This window comes from Daktulosphaira vitifoliae, unplaced genomic scaffold, assembly GCF_025091365.1.
Source record: "Daktulosphaira vitifoliae isolate Bord-2020 unplaced genomic scaffold, ASM2509136v1 Scaffold_3, whole genome shotgun sequence".
NCBI classification, from domain to species: domain Eukaryota; kingdom Metazoa; phylum Arthropoda; class Insecta; order Hemiptera; family Phylloxeridae; genus Daktulosphaira; species Daktulosphaira vitifoliae.
The window spans coordinates 741,352-754,575 of NW_026099574.1; the positions used below are offsets into that span (position 1 = coordinate 741,352).

Genomic DNA, 13,224 nt, shown 5'->3' on the forward strand with positions numbered 1-13,224 from the left:
CTGGCAGTACCCGAGTTTGTCTGATGAATTGGGTAGACAACATGGTGGTTATCTAATTTTGCGGTAAAATGGAGAGATCGGATAATTTGATAANGCGGTAAAATGGAGAGATCGGCTAATTTGATGCTGCTGACAGGTTTTCCGCCGAAAGTTGCCTGTCGTGTCTCGTTTCCCGCATTAGATGTCTGTGGTTCTGGTGTTGATTGTGATTGTTTCTTGTTGTTAACCCATTGGCGTTTTCTGCATACTTCTAAAGTGTGTCCTGATTTTTTACAATAACGACACACAACCATTTGAACGTGAGCCAAGTTAGGACGATAGCTTTGCAAATTAGATTTAGGCTTAATAAAATTTGATGATTTATGCGTGTGATTTGAAGTAGACCTGCAGTCTTTTGCTAAATGACCAATTTTTGTACAATTAAAACACATAACTTTTGACTTTCCTCCTGTTGTAGGGGTCAACTTCCTAGATTCGTGCCATGATTTTCGGACACGCTCTTCTTCACGGGCGGCTTGAATAGCCTTCTCTAATGTTGGTGGATTGCGAGCTTTTATAATGTCTTTAAGATTATTTAAACCTTCGATGAACACTTGGACTGTTTGAGCTTTAAGGCTTTGCTCAAGGGCGGTAGCTGCTTCAGTGCTTTTTCCATTTGTTTCTTGTTCTAAAATTTGTGATTGTAGACATTCTACACGATTGGCATAAGAAATAACATCTTCATTAGGAGCCTGTTTGGTACAATATAGCTCTAGATAGAGATGAGTAGTTGTCCTCTGTGGTTCTAAAGTGGATTTTATAGTATTTTTTAAGTCAGTCCACGATTGGATTTTTTTGAATTTGATTGCTTGTCTAGCTTTGCCGGATAGACGTACTTGAATACCTTTAATAAGCTTTTCCTGTGCTGTTGAGTCTGCGCACTCTATGGCAAACTCACATTTTTCTAAAAATATTTCAAGATCCTCTGAACTGGTACCATCAAACGACTGTGGTAATAGACGTAGGGCAGCCTCTAGACTTATCTGATTGTTGGCCATTTCACGAGGTAGGGGAAGAGGTTGATTGAGGTTCGGTTCGATAAATAAAGACTGAAATTCTGGAGACTGTACGATAGATTTCTGTTTGATAGGAATAATTGGATTAAATTCAGAAATTGGATTTTGGACTTANATAGGAATAATTGGATTAAAATCAGAAATTGGATTTTGGACTTGCTCTAATTTTAACAAGGTTTGACTACACTGACCTAAAAAACTGTCGGTGTCACCTAGTTTACCAAAAGTTGTATTTAAAAGTTCAGAAGAAGATTCAAGAAGAGCATCACCTTTAGTTAATAAATTTTCTATAGGAGGATTAGACGACGAAGTTGAACGTAAATTTCGAGAAGGATGTTTTGAAACAGATACTTTAGTACTACAGGTTGGTTTGAAATCAGGATCAACTGATTTGTCGTCGATAGGACTACTACTTCTACTACTAGAATTACTCATAAACAATACTTATAATACTATCTTAAATTCCAAAGCTGAGCTGATTCCACAAAAGATAATTAAATAATAAACATGAATAAAAAATAGATAAATGTAAATTATATAAATATATAAATAACTAACTAATTTACCCCCAAGATTTTCTGATACTTATTTATTAAAAAAAAAATATATATATGTATGTACGTATAAATGAATACACTTAAAAACGAAAAATATTATCTATATACATAAATGTATTATTATTTTTTTTTTCCTTTTTTTTTCTTTTTCTTTTTTTTTTTTTTTTTTAAAAAAAATAAATTAAACTACAAAATAAAACTTACAGTAATAAGACATTCACCACCATAAACATGATGTATTGATAGTTTGGTTGGGTTGGATTGATGTTTCTTTATTGATGTTCTACACTCTGAAACTGGTCACGCGGAGAAACTTGACTTGTGGGTTTTTAGTGAATTTTTTTTTTTATATTTTTGTAAAATATATATATATATATATTTGAGTTCGGGCGGCGGCGAAAGTATATACGTCGATAGTGAACGAAATAACAGTAGAAATTACTAACCGTTTATTGTATTAAATACAACAAAAGTTTTATTTGTTGTTTATTATTATCTTATTTTTGATTGATTTTCTTGAAGTTGTTTGATTTTTGAAGATTTTCTGTATTTTGAGTTCAATGCTTTTCTTGATTTTCTGGAGGTTCTGATGAGTTATTTGACTATTGTTTGCGTACTTAGTAACTTTTATGATAAAAATTTTAATTATTCTTTTTCGGCACTAGTCTCTTCGGATCGCACCGCTGCCACCAAAATTAATGTTACGAGAGTAACAAATAGAATAAAATAAAATAGTATTGCCGAATAATTAATTAGTTTATTAAAAATAAAAGTGATAGTATTCATACAATAATTGTCAAATGACTGACGATGCTCTGCATTACAATCGTCGCAGTCGGCCCACTTCCCGGTTTTGCAACACCGAAAAATACTTTATAGACACATTCTTTTAGGCCGACCTCAATTACAATTCAATTTATGATTATCTGTTATTACAATTGTGGGACAATATTAAAACTAAGTTAAGTATTCATAACAAATACATGACTAATATCCGTTTCCTTTCTAAACTCTCAGCTGGCTTGATTAATTCTCCTGTCCTACTTTCTAAATTGAACTTTCGGGTACCTGCTCGTTTAACTCGCTATACTGCCCCTTTCCTTATTCCTCATTCATCTTCTAATTATATTTTTCATTCCGCTCTCCCACGTTTAATGCGCATTGCAAATAATGACCCTGATTTTTTACATTCTTTTTATTTTTAATGTAGTCATTTAGCCTTCCTATTTAATATTTAAATTTTTGATTATGTTCAAATTTTTCTTTTTCTCTTTGTCAAGCTTAAGTTTATTATTGTTTCATTTTTAGTTATTAAATAATTGTAAGTTGTCCAGTTAACTGTCTAATACATATTGTATTTTTTGGGCTATTGCCTGTATAATTTATATTAAATAGATAAATTATCTAACTAGAAAATTATTTTAAATAACGGTGTTACATGATATACCTGATTTCAAAAGTTCCGCAAAATATATATGGGTTTTACATATAATGTTATCGTTAAATGCATAACTTAGAACTGTGGTCGTGATTAGTTAATACATATCTTAATAAAATGGTATTTTGAGAAAGGGAAATAAATGTGTAAAAAAACATTTAATAGCTACTCAAATATATCAAGCATCCATTTAAAAGTCAAAAGAAATTAAACATACTAAAATATTCAATACAAAATTTACAATTTAAATTTCTTGTGGTATGAAACAATTTGTGTATATGAGGCTTATTTTTACGTATACACAAAATTAGATTTTAGCAATTTTTTTAATATCTGTCCTATAAATGAAATCATTGTAGCTAATTTATTTTACTGTATTAATATATATATGACAACTTTGTAATCAGACACAATTAAATCAATTATCTTATATTAAGAAGTATGAATAATAAACTACCTATTATAATTAATTTTAGTTATTATTGTAAGCGTGCCTGTAGTGCCTGGTTACTTAAGAAATTACAAAATTCAAGTATTATGCTTGTTTCCTTTTTAGTTACAAAGAAAATTAATTCCAGGGAAGTTGTTTAGGGGGGATAAATTTATTTACATTTGCATGTTTGTTTTTTTAAAAGCTTAAATTGAACAACAAATTGTTTTATTACATTCATGAGTTATAGCGGCCTCTAACGTTATCATTTAATAATAATATTTTCTTGAAGTTGTTAATTATTATAGCAGCCTCTAGTGGCTTCAGTTAGTAGCATGTATTCGGTAACCAAGTTGTTACCGCATTTTTATTTTGATAAGAAATTGCTCACTTCACACTCGTAAAAATATATAATTTTATATATTTATATGAAACATTTCAGAAAATGTTACCATTATCAACACTTAACAAATACTTATTTTGTTTAATTCTAAATGGTGTCAAAGCCAAAATTATCACATATCTATAAACTAAATTTTACATAGAAATACTAATATAGAAAAATCCATTTAGTTAAAATAGAAAAGAAAACTTTATTAGATAATAATAATAGGTTGGATTGGGGTAGTAAAGATATTTTAAAATATATAAATTATTACATAACATAATAAAATCATTTACTTTGTTAAAATTGTATGCACAAAATACATTCACAAATTAATTACAATAAAATTAAGTTAATGTCATACTGTATATTATTAATAAACAATAAGATATACATTTTTAAATATACAACTATATAACAGTTATAAAATATATTTGAGTCTCATAAATTTTACTAGTACCCAAAACTATTTTAATAGTTGGAGTTAAGTCAAGTAAATTATTTTGACTTGGTGTGTAACTTCACTTATGATTTTGAATACTCAGTTTATAGCATCATCTTGTGTAGAAATATATATTTTTCTCCATTATTAGTAGGTGTTAAGTGGATACCTTACACTAAATATTCTACACCTTATCAAAACAACTTCAAGAATTTTTTTATTTATAATTATAATATAAAATTTATTATTTGTTATGAATTCTTATTGTAATATAAATACTATTTGCCAATCTATAATATTAGAACTGTTTTGATTTAAACTCTATTATTAATTGAGATACTAACTGGACGAGTGTAAAAACAAAATGTTTTAATTTTATCAGACTGACAAGGGGAGGTCACGGTGATGGGGTCATCGATTTTCATAAAATTTATATAGATCTAATCTATATTGAATACAGAATCAGACGTATTTGGAATTTTTTGCCAATGCCCCCCCTAAGTCGAGAAAATTAACTTTGAAAATTTTTAATTAGCTTAAATGGGGTCATTTTTCTTCCGGTTAACAACTCGTGTTATGGTCCAGTGGACTATACGTGATCCCACAACACGTATAGGCTCGGGATCGAGTCTCAAGGACTGATGAAATTTTTTGCTTTTTTTTTCACTGTTTTCTCTTTAAATTATTAATTTTACGTAATATTTGTTAAATTTTTGTATACATTTTATTTATCTATATAGTTTTATTTGCATTCAAAGCACATTTTGATGGTACAAATTATCGATTGTAAAACTATGATTAAAGTAAACTAAACTTTTATACACATAAATATAACTTTTACTATTAACCAGGTAAGAGTATATGTATAAAGAGATGATTATGAGGATTTAAATATATATAAAATCATTATATATTTTAATTTAACCTATTGTAATTTTCAAAAAAATGTATGTTTGTTATATGACAAAAGTCATAGTCAATTGAATAAATAATAATTTATAATTATATTTTTTATTATTATTAATTTGATTATTAAATAGTAATTAAAAAATAATAATGTAAGAGTTTTAAATACACGTAAATATTAATCAATAAATATAATTCAATTCAAATGAATAAATTTTATTTAATGAAAAAAAAAAATGATTAACTTTACTCCTTCATAAAATATGAACTACACGCAAAACCTAGCACTGAACGTTAAACCTTTCAAAAATCTCTTTCCTTTATAATTTATATACTCTTACTCGGTTAATATAAAAATATATTTTATTTATTACTATAAAAAATTTAACAAATATTCCGTAAAATTAATAATTTAAAGAGAAAACAGTGAAAAAAAAAGCAAAAAATTTCATCAGTCCTTGAGACTCGATCCCGAGCCTATACGTGTTGTGGGATCACGTATAGTCCACTGGACCATAACACGAGTTGTTAACCGGAAGAAAAATGACCCCATTTAAGCTAATTAAAAATTTTCAAAGTCAATTTTCTCGACTTAGGGGTGGCATTGGCAAAAAATTCCAAATACGTCTGATTCTGTATTCAATATAGATTAGATCTATATAAATTTTATGAAAATCGATGACCCCATCACCGTGACCTCCCCTTGTGAGTGTTATTATAAAATAACTTTTAGTAATTGAAGAGTTAAAATAATTAAAATAATTTAACCATGTTAACTTTGCCATTGTTATAAGTTATGTTGAACATTTAATGAATATTAGTTAAGCATTAGAAATATTTAGTTCTATTACAATCTTTGTTATATCAAAAAACTTGTTGATATTCCATTTAAAATATTATAAAAGGTTATTTTTAGAAGGGCGAATAAGCGATAATCACTGATAATAAATATTTACCTGACAAAACATCACTGTAAACATAATATTGTTCTCTAACCTAGAATTTGTAAATTAATTTAAACTTAAAATCATGATTTCCTATTTTGTTTGCTTTGTTAATTTGGGTCGTAATCATATAAATTTAAGTATTATAATTTTTAAAATGTGGTAATACAGCAGTTTTACTTCAGTCATGGAAATCAATACTAACTTTATTAAGGTTCTTATATATCTGTAACTTATACAGTTTTTAAATTATAGTATTCAACTATTGACTTTAGTTGTTTTGGCTGTTACAGTTTTATATTAAATACAAATAGGTGATTTCTTAAATAATTATAGCTGTTATATGACAGAATATAAAAATTTGGATGGAATTTTCAATGTAGGAAGTGTTTTAAATAGTAATGATAATTTAAATCTGCAAACTAATTTTAATAGATTTTCCTCATATTCTTCTCTAACTGAATAAAATTCCAAGTATAGAACATATGAACCTGTCGAATGGAATAGGTTATGTAATTAAAAGATTTAGAAATTATTCGTAATATAATAGTATTTAATATAAAATGTTAAAACATATAATATAAGAGATGTACAACGGCAACGGGTCACTTTACTCGATAGACGGTGAAACTACGACTAAACTGTAAACATGTATACAATAGGCTGCATTGAGTAAAACAATATAATCGTAAAAGGAATATGTCCCTTTGACCTTGTACTATACTAACATAAGTAAAAATACATTAAACTGTTATGTTAAATAATATTACTGTACCCAGTGTGTTGTTTAATAATATCAACAGAACCAATAGAATGGACTTTGCAGTTAATATACTAATAAAATTTTATTCTTTAAGTATGAAAAATTATAAAATAATATGTATTACTTTTAGTCTGTTATGAGCTTGATGTATTCAACTAATGATGGTCATTTTATTTTGACCGATGCAAAAGTGAACCATGAACATTTATCTAATGATGCTCAAAATACACTTACGAGACTTAATAAATTATTTATTTAAAGACAAAGCTCGGTAATGTACACTATGTCATTTAAAATATTTATTATAAATTAAATATGTATGGATGTAAGTTAAAATAGTTAACATGCATGAAAACTTATAGTTCTTATACAGGGTGTAAATCTTTCGAACCATAGTAATATATGGGCGAGTATACTGGTGGAGTGTAAAATAGAATCTCGTGTTTTTTTTTTTTCAAAATTGGAGGAATTTTGGAATAACCCCCTCGAATTTCTCTAAAATTAAAAATAAATCATACCACGATATTTCCCGCAAAATTCTCATACAAATTGAGTGGTCACTCGATTTTTTGTAACTTATGCGCCCTCCCCTGAACTTTGGGTTCAAAGTTGGAAAAAAATTTCATATTAGTGTGACCCATCAATTTGTATTGAACTTTTACTGGGAGTTCTGTGATATAGTTTATTTTTAGTTTAAACGATTAAATAACGAGAAAAACCAAAAAAATCCACAAATTATGTGATATTTTTTTAATTTCACGAGTTTATTTCGTGTTTTATTATTTATTCAAACCGATTATAATTTTTATCATTAAAACTGTTATAAAATTATAAAATTTTTTTCTTTTTAGAATAAATTTTTCAAATACCCATCAATAGATTAAATAATTAAAGCTCTTTTTCAAATTAGAAAAATATTTGACATTTGAATTACCTACCCTTTTAATAAACAATGTATTTTAAATAAAAACAGATTATAATATTTTTAAATTTAACAAATTAGTTCAAAATGAAAAAATGTATGTATTTAAAAGTTTTTAATACATGTTACCTCAGCATTATTTTATTTACTGATTGCTATTTTTTTAATTTTAATTTTATACTATTAATATATATTAATAAAAAAAAAACAGGATTATACATGCTCTTGAACATAAAAAATTAAAAACCCAGCACAGTGGTGACGTTGCATAGATGGATCAAGTATAATGATATCTGACAGTGATTAAAATCACTATAAAAAAACGCTTCGATCCAAATCTTTAGATGTTTAAATAGTGTTTCATTTAAAAAAATTGGTGGATTATTCCAAAAGCTACATGATCTGCTAGTTCCTTATTAATATCCTGATTAAGATAAAGTATGTCGAATGAAAAAGAACATTTTTTTCTATGATAAAGTATATTACATTAGCTTTAATTTAAGATATATATAAATGTATCAGACTTTTCGGAACACTTTCAAAATTTAAGTAGAAAAAGTAAATTTTTGTGAAAAAGTTGTCATTTTAAATCCCCCCCTGTGGGCAGGTAAAGGGTCAGATATAAAAAAAAAATATATCAAATGATAGGCAAAGACATCATGCATCTATAATAAAAAGAATTATATTGATCCATAGATCTTTCAAAAAGTTATAGCATTATAAAGTTAAAAATATAAAAAAGAATTTTTTTTATTAAGTTTGATGTCTGTTTTCACCATGAAGATAAAATAAAGTCCGAAATTTTTTTTTTCATGATAAAGTATATTACATTAGCTTTAATTTAAGATATATATAATAGTGTCAGACTTTCCGGAACATTTTCAAAAATCAAGTTGAAAAAGTTGTCATTTTAAATCCTGATTGTGGGCAGGTAAAGGGTCAGATATAAAAAGGTCGGCGACTCTTATAGGATACACCAACCACTTCATCTTAACGTCGTCTCGTTCCAAGCCGTACACGTTGACAGACACGTTAGGGTTTCGTCGCTCAAATATTTTAATTTGGGACACAGGTGTGGGGAACGTCAACCCCGTAAAATCATACCTGTGTTCCTCGTTAAAATATTTTCGATCAACGCGATATTTGTGGTCTCCCTCGACGTGTCTCGCCAAAATGGACCACTTGAAACAAGACTGATCGATATTCTGTGGGTTGATGATTGCTTTTCTTTGGTTAATCTCTGGTGGGACAGGAATATATGATGAGCCGGCGAGGGGCGTATACTTGTATACGCTGAGCATAAGGCCGTCGATATGCGTTAGCGTGAATCCGCTACACCTACTCGAATACGCGTCTTCCTCGGCAAGCATAACCTCAAAATCTTCATTGACCGCGCACCCGATATCCGTATTGGATAGCAATACCCTAGCCCCTGTCTTGAAGGCATGGTCTTCAGGCCGTTCTTCTGATCGCGGTATATAGTATGAGGCCTCCAATTTGAGATTATACTTGATCGGACGGTTACCTACAATTTCAGCGAGTCTGGCCACCAGCTCGGGTTTAACGGCGCGCAGAAAATCTCGATAGCTTGCGAAATTTTTCACGTTTTTCCGATAAAACCAAACGGCCCCCTGCTCCAATGCGGAATCGATCTCGGTGAAATCATGGGTATCCGACAATTGCATACGTAACCTTTTCGACCTAACCGCGCTGTTGTTAGCCCTACTACGCTTAGCCGCCTGACGTGATGAAACAGATGTCGCGGAAGTAGCTTTAATAAAAAATGAAATAAATTATTTATTTATTGAAAAAAAAAAAAAAAAATAAAGATAGTAGGGGTGGTAAAATTAAAGAGATATTAAAATGTTAATAATTGTAAAAATCTACATACCTGGTACAGAAGACTTTTGCAGGTTCATGATTTTTTAGACGGTAATGTGGGTTATAATATGGTTTACTCACTTAGATGTTATCACCGAAGTGTTATTACCCACTATTGTATGTAGGGCGTTCTCGACGGTGGCAATTACTTTATTGTAACCGCCGATAACATCATATAGTTTGTTAACAAGTCGTTCAAGGAATAGTCAAGGAAAAGTGTGGTGGCGGCGGCCGCTACTTGACGTACACTATTTCAATGTAATGTATACATTTATTGTTAAACGCAGTGAAGATTCGTGGGTGTTGGTGGTGGAGGTGCAACTTTAAATGTAATACCGCTATTATAGGAGTAGGGTAATATTGGGAATTCTAGGCCCCCCGCCTCACTCCTTCCACTCACAAATGTATAGTGGGTGGTTGTGGTCGGGGGGAGGGGTGTGTCATACAGAGGGCGTGGTCTCTCAATGATGGTGGTAAGGGAGTTGTGGTCTTATCAATGATGTTGTAAGGAGGAGGCGTGGTCTCACGATAGTGGGGGTCATAGGTAACTTATGTGGAGGTGTTAAGGTTAATAAAAATGGCATTTAAAGTGCGCATGCGCACTATAACTTTATGTCAGCGGTGGGGTAAGTAGCCATTCGAAAATGGTTGTTCTCCTCCTACGATGTCATCTACTGGAGGTTAAGGTAAATCTCATGTAAACTAATAACGTTAACTGATAAACGTGCGTGTAAACATACACATTACATTAAAATAGTGTGCGTCAAATAGAGGCCGCCGTTGCTACTATAACATATTTACTTAATATTAACGCTACAAGGTCTTCGTCAACAATTCCTACAAAGGGCGGGGGTAATGAAACATAACATAAACTAACCTGGATGAATCCAAGTTAAACTAACAACGTTTTCTAAGAATTTTTATCATTGCCTACCAGACGCTTAGATAAGCATATTTCCAACATCAAAGGTACTACCATATTATAACCCACATTACCGTCTACATTTTATAAAAACAAAAACATCGTCTGCCGTTATGGATAATAAATTCTAAGAATTTTATCATCGTCTACCAGACGCTTAGGTCAGCATTTTTTCAACATCGTTTGTGTAGTATCTGAACCTGTTTAAACCAACCCAAACTTCTTTAAACAAGGTCTTCGACCCGTACATAAGAACGTCACATCAATTTCAGACTCATTCACTCACTATCTTTTCTAAAGTGATTATACCAAAAACCATTTGTCTGATTATTTTTATTAGTTGTCCTGAAGAATTTCTATGACTTGTTGTCATTTGATATAAAATAAAGTAAGTAATACATTTATATATATTTTTCATTTAAATTGTTTTCAACTGACTTTGGTTACTAGTTATGTTTAGAGTTGTTTCATACTTTATTAATTTTTTTTAATTTTAGAATGGAACAATTAAAGAAACAGTTGAACGAACAGACTACATTAAAAAGATATTCATAATTAAGCGATCTGGAGGAACACACGCCATACAAAGTCATATCTATGAAAAATACAAGCACTCGAAATGGGGTTGTTGTTGTTGGTTGTCTATTCAATAATATGAATGTGTTTATCCCGAGATTGAAATTAATTAATGAAGAAATCAAAGTGTACAATATCAACAATGATGACAACAAATTACATTTATTATATAGAGGCAAAGGTGGAAATGCATATTTGTTTGATTTTTAGTAATTTGTTAATATTTTTCCTTGTTTTTTAAACTTATTTATATAAAATAAATAAAACTTATAAGTATAAACTTGTAAGGTTTAAAATTCAATAAAATTTAATATTTTTATTTTATACGATTTTGTCGTATTTATCTACACTTTATGTCTTTGTGTATAAGTTTTAGTATAAGTTATGGTATTTGATGCACGTTGTACTATGTATGGTATGTAGTAGGCTGTTTATAAAAGTAGTAGGGACACTGTGCTGGTTTACCGAACAGTGTATCCTGGAATTGTATAATCTCGATTAAACAAGTCTGAACATGTTAAAACCTCTCTGAACGCTTTCAAATCCCTGTTCATCCTATTTGAACCCCATCTGTCTGTGTTTACAACTGTTTGTAACATATCTATCAGTAACAATTAGACTATTAATTGCTATTGGGTTTTAATTAGTTAATAATTTCACCGTGGTGTATGCATAGCGCTATAATCGTTATAAGATTTTCTATATAAACAGACGTGGCTTTAACTTGTTGGTAATGTGTTAAGTCGATATTTGTATGCTTTAAGAATAGCTGGTTCTCTCGCTACAATAGCTAAACTCTATAACAAACAAACATTTGTTAAACACAAACCTCACTGTGAATTAATCGATTGCACTGATTACGTTTTGAATTTCAATCCTCGTAAATTCGTTCAGATAGGATTGGATCCAAAAGATCGATTTAACGTAACTATTCGTTTACTATCGTCAACCCGTTACATACTTATAACGATAGATTTCCTACAACGGATTTATACGTTGATGGGTAATATTCTGTCGCTAATTCTCGAACCGGTATCAAGACAAAAGATTATTTTACTCAAGGATGAATACGTTACACTCTCAAAGACTACGTTTTAAGGAGAGTCTTCGCTAGTCTTTGAATCACAAGCACAAGATGATTGCCGAGTGTTACTCACCCGATCAAACATTTTAAAACTCAGCGCTTTGGAATATTGTATCTTCGAGACTATCAATCAAAAGATGACTGTAATTCAACCATTGGTTCTACAACAGTTGGAACAGTTGGCTCAATATATGAAATCACGGTATGAAGTAAATGTGGGAAACAAATGTATGTTGATCAATGCGGTTTCGGATTATACGATTAGAAACAGTTTACCCAATAGCGATCTGAGCTACATAAGCCAAATAAAACAATTTGCAAGCCAGCAGTTGAAACAACAGTGGACAATGCTGGAAGAATATACTAAAGAAATGGTGAGTTACATTTTTTTTTTTTCTAATCGAATAGAACGTATTTAATAAATATATATAATTTCTTTTTAGTCTTCTAATAAAGAAAACGTATGCTCGACATTTTTTGGGTCGCTGCCCGATGATACAACAGATGCAAATATACAGTCGGAAACAATCATACCATCAAGTACAAACAACCAAGAAGTACCAACAGTAGTTGTTAGTAATAGTTATCCGACGTAAAACGACAAGTATCTAAAATATGTATATAATTTATACAAAAAACGGTAGCACAGTGGGGTCGCGGCATAGTGGAGACATTGCATAGTAGGGTCCAGTATAGATTTAATCTGACAGTGATTAAAATCACTATCATAAGAAACGCTTCGATGCAAATCTGTAGATAGTGTTTAATTTTAAAAAATTGATGGATAATTGCAAAAGCAACATCAACTTCTATTAAAATAAAATACAAAACCCATAATTATCATACAAAAATAGTATATTTTTCAATATGGTAGCCATTTGCGTATAGAAGATAGATCGTCGGGACAAATTTTTTTTTT

The 13,224-nt window shown here is 30.0% G+C and overlaps 2 protein-coding genes across 6 annotated transcripts in view; both read left to right on the forward strand.

Annotated features, from left to right (window-relative positions):
• LOC126903091 (uncharacterized protein C05D11.1-like) overlaps nt 1–13,224 on the forward strand; it is a 234,923-nt gene that overhangs the window by 30,947 nt on the left and 190,752 nt on the right. The gene's annotated exons all lie outside the window — the stretch shown is intronic.
• On the forward strand, nt 12,496–13,214 carry LOC126903140 (uncharacterized). Its single transcript, XM_050681155.1, has 2 exons — nt 12,496–12,679; nt 12,749–13,214. Exons 1-2 carry the CDS (start codon nt 12,497–12,499, stop codon nt 12,899–12,901), a joined length of 336 nt encoding a protein of 111 aa, XP_050537112.1. The 5' UTR covers nt 12,496; the 3' UTR covers nt 12,902–13,214.